Genomic DNA, 3,607 nt, shown 5'->3' with positions numbered 1-3,607 from the left:
CTTGAGGAGGCCCATCGTTTTTTGTTTTGCTCAGTATAATACAATGCCTGAAAGCGCCGTAAGCATTACCTGAGGGGACTCGTGCAGGCCGTTGTACTCCGGCACTTTGGCAAGAAATGGCGGTTCGGGAAGATGTACCGGGACTGGTCGAGTATTTGGGGAGTCAGGCGTGCGGCGACGTTGCAATTGCAGGTTCCAACAATAATAAGGTTAATTCATCCTTTCCTTTCTTCACTGTGAGGGGCAGCACATCCACTTTCACAAGACGGATGACAAAGACTATAAGGGAGGTGGAATGCGCCGTGAAGGATGAAAAAGGGACTATTTAGCGTACAAGTGACGCACAGAAGCAGAGTTTAAGCCTGGCGCGGTTTTTGGGTTTGCACCATGTGCCGTGAGACCAGCTTCCCCACGAGGTGTACCGAAATTTCAGACGATGTGGATCAGAGAAAGGCGTGAGCGGCCGAGTCCGAGGAAGTCTGAAGAGTGATGGGCGACTGGCGCCAATGATCAGACAGGGGAACGTCAAGGTGCGAGCGAATCAGGAGAGGGACGAACGCATATCTTCTGTGAAGTGGTCCGAATTCGACATCAGGGCATGGTGAGAGTTGGAAAGTGGAAAGCGAAGCACGACAACGAATAGCTGCCCCAGGTCTTCGATTGTCTCTCTTGTACTATCAATGACTAGAGGACAGGGCCAGACCAATCCAAGAGCATAATAATGCTCATGTTGGTGGCCTGAAAACCCCCCTCACTCGCAAAGGAGCCGGAACCCTGCACATAGCCTCCTGCAAGTCGGATTTCCCTTTCGAGTTGAATGATAAACCTGGTTAACTACAAGTTAAACGGGCCGTCTGACTCAGAGGATGAAACGACTGTGGCCTCGTAACAAAACCACGCGTGCTAATACTACGGTGTATTTGATGCCCAGCGACAATGACTTAGCGCGAAAGCTTGCGTGCGCCGAGGGAGTTCGTTGTATGCAAGAGATGTCGACGCCAGTAAAACTTGAGCGTAACCCCGCAAGACAAGAAACTTGAGCTGCAGTCTTTGGAGAGCTTACATGGCAATCAAGAATAACTCCTCCAATCAAACGGTCGTTGGTCCACCCAGGTCCAGTCTGACTGAGTCGGTGTCGACGATGAGTTTATGACCCGCTTGCTGCGACGATCGGGTGAATTCTGGGGCGGGTGCCGGATAAATGCCCGTTTCTGGGCAATTAATTCGAAGATCCCAACTCTTCTTGTGAAAGCGGAATCCGCAATCAGTCTTCTCGAAGGGGGATCAGTGGTTCTGGCTAGTGCGGCCTAGGAAAAGCCTCTTTTTGGCGCGTTGGCGGCTTCGAATGCCTATCTTCATCAACATGGCTCAGCCTCCTGGGGCTCCGGTATTTCTACCCACCCTATGTGCCGTCGAACGTTGTGCCGAGTAATTTCATTTATCTCCGTTGATAGCCATCACCTGCAAGAGCAGGGCAGCGGCGAGGGGTGTGCAAAGTGCATCTGATTGGTGAGGCAATTGGTGTTTTGGACCTTGCAGCCAGTCAATCGGAACGCCTGTTGTATGCGGCGTTCTCAAGAGAGCCAGCGTTGTTTATCGTTGGCATCGAGCGAGCCCGTCGCAACCTCACAGTGTCACTTCGGTGGGGTCTGTGAGACTGGCTGGAGATTAGGGATGGCCCATCACGTTTGGCTTGTGTTTGGTGTTGATAAATATCTCCAGAGTCCCAGTGAGAGTGAAGCAGTTGAGAATTGAGAAGAGTGCACCTCGGGGCTCGGAGCGACTCTTTCTCCGCGGTCCTGTCTTGACTCTCCTTCTCTCGTCTTCCTTCCCTTCGACTGAGTATTGCTTTGATGATCGAAATCGGAAACAATGCTGATATCATGCATCGCTAACCTATGATACCACTCCCATCCTACGATTCCGCAGAGCACGATGCTCTTTTACAGCCAGTCCTGACACCGCTATGATGTATCTGAGACCAGGGGGACAACAGTGACAACACTCGTTCTCGGCCTCAAAAAAGACTTGAAACATCCATACGGTGTCCGCTGTGGGCTCCTCTTTGACCCCGCACACTATGATAGCTTGAATCCTGGATACTCTGCGGGGACAAAGCGTCGCCTTGGCCCCTTGGCTAGAAGGAGGATCCAGAAAGCACTTCTCATGCAGCACGAGTTGTATTTCTGCCACCTTCTCAAGTTGTCATGGATTTCTGCTCCCACGCCTCAGCTGTCATACCATACACGTGGGGCATGCTGATCTGGTTCCTATTTCGAACTTCGGATGAAGGGTGATCCATGGTTCAGCTGAATCAGCCTTTTAAATAAAATTCGCGGCGAACTTTCCCCTTGATATGAGGACCCCACGAATGCAATTCTGGAGACGGGCTTTCGAAGATGAGTAGTCCACGCCTGTCGTTTGACTTTCACTTCAGCGTTGATGGCGGCGCGCTATTTGACAATGGTCCGTAAGCAATTGCGGCGCTGCGCTGACACCCTACCCCACCGTGGCGGAAACTCCATCATGACTTTCCCCTTTCCTCCTCAGTAACAAAGTTCAGGCCTTTTGCTGGGCATGATTCGCTAGTACCTTGCAGATTGTCCGACTCCTCTCTCATTCGAGTCCCCGCCTGTTTCAGCCACGCTGTCAAGGAGGTTGTCTCGAAAAAGAACCTTCGAGACATCAACGGTTCGGAACTTCGGCAGCAAGATATGATAGAACTTGATCCCGGAAGGGATGGCGTAGGAAACATTAGGATTTTGGTGGAAGAGTGGTCAACCTCGCTATGGTTCTGAACCGAACCTTGCGCAGGGGTGACATCTTAAACTATAACCTTGCTTGTCATAAGATTTACAACATTTCTCGCTCGTTGCTCGCATGGTTTTTAACCCCCGTCGTTTGGTTTCCCGAATTCTGACATCGATCGAAAGCCTGACCATGGTTCGATAAAAACCATCAGATCCTTCCAGCGATCAGATGATGAATGTCAGCTCCATCGCTCGTATCTGGCAAACTTACTATCACCAAACCTTGCACGAATACCACAGCGGGATCCAAATACTATAACGGGTGCGATTTTGATACCAAAGGGGCATCTTGCGCACAGACTTCCTCCAATGCCACGTTCTCCAGTGTAGTCGAGACTTATGCGATCATCTCGTACCGCCAGATTTGCCGGTCTCCCCTGCTTCGTTCATGATTTTCATACAAGAGTGCGCGTTCAGCACAAGTTGAGGCAAATAATGTGCCGTGGGAAGTGGTCACTCCCGTAGATCAGCACGAGCAATGCAACCCGCAGCGCCACACTCCACTGCGAGTTTGTGCGTGGGCCTCTAATTCGAGGACCTCAGTGCGCGAAAAATGGAATACTTCCCTTGGCGATTGCCGTCCCCAATTGCCAATAGATCCCGCCAAGGTACGGTGTGGAAGAAGGTTTGGAAGAGGCTTAATCATGGAAATCTCAATTACCTTCCCCAATCGCCACGGACACGCTATAACCTGTCCCTCGGCGCGAACGACGAGGCTCGACTGTCAGAAGCAGGGACTGTGCGCTGCATCGCACACACCCATGCCATATCTCCGCAATGGATTGTGACTTTCACCG

At 51.3% G+C, this 3,607-nt stretch overlaps 1 protein-coding gene across 1 annotated transcript; it reads left to right on the top strand.

Annotated features, from left to right (window-relative positions):
• Window positions 1-2,871: 2,871 nt before the first annotated feature.
• Window positions 2,872-3,283, top strand: ASPVEDRAFT_677669 (uncharacterized protein). The gene has a single exon (XM_040815963.1). It carries the CDS (start codon window positions 2,987-2,989, stop codon window positions 3,200-3,202), a length of 216 nt encoding a protein of 71 aa, XP_040668267.1. The 5' UTR covers window positions 2,872-2,986; the 3' UTR covers window positions 3,203-3,283.
• Window positions 3,284-3,607: the final 324 nt, after the last annotated feature.

Source organism: Aspergillus versicolor (genome assembly GCF_001890125.1).
Source record: "Aspergillus versicolor CBS 583.65 unplaced genomic scaffold ASPVEscaffold_5, whole genome shotgun sequence".
NCBI lineage: Eukaryota > Fungi > Ascomycota > Eurotiomycetes > Eurotiales > Aspergillaceae > Aspergillus > Aspergillus versicolor.
Note: the sequence above shows the minus strand (reverse complement) of the source record. Positions and strands in the feature narration are given on the sequence as shown.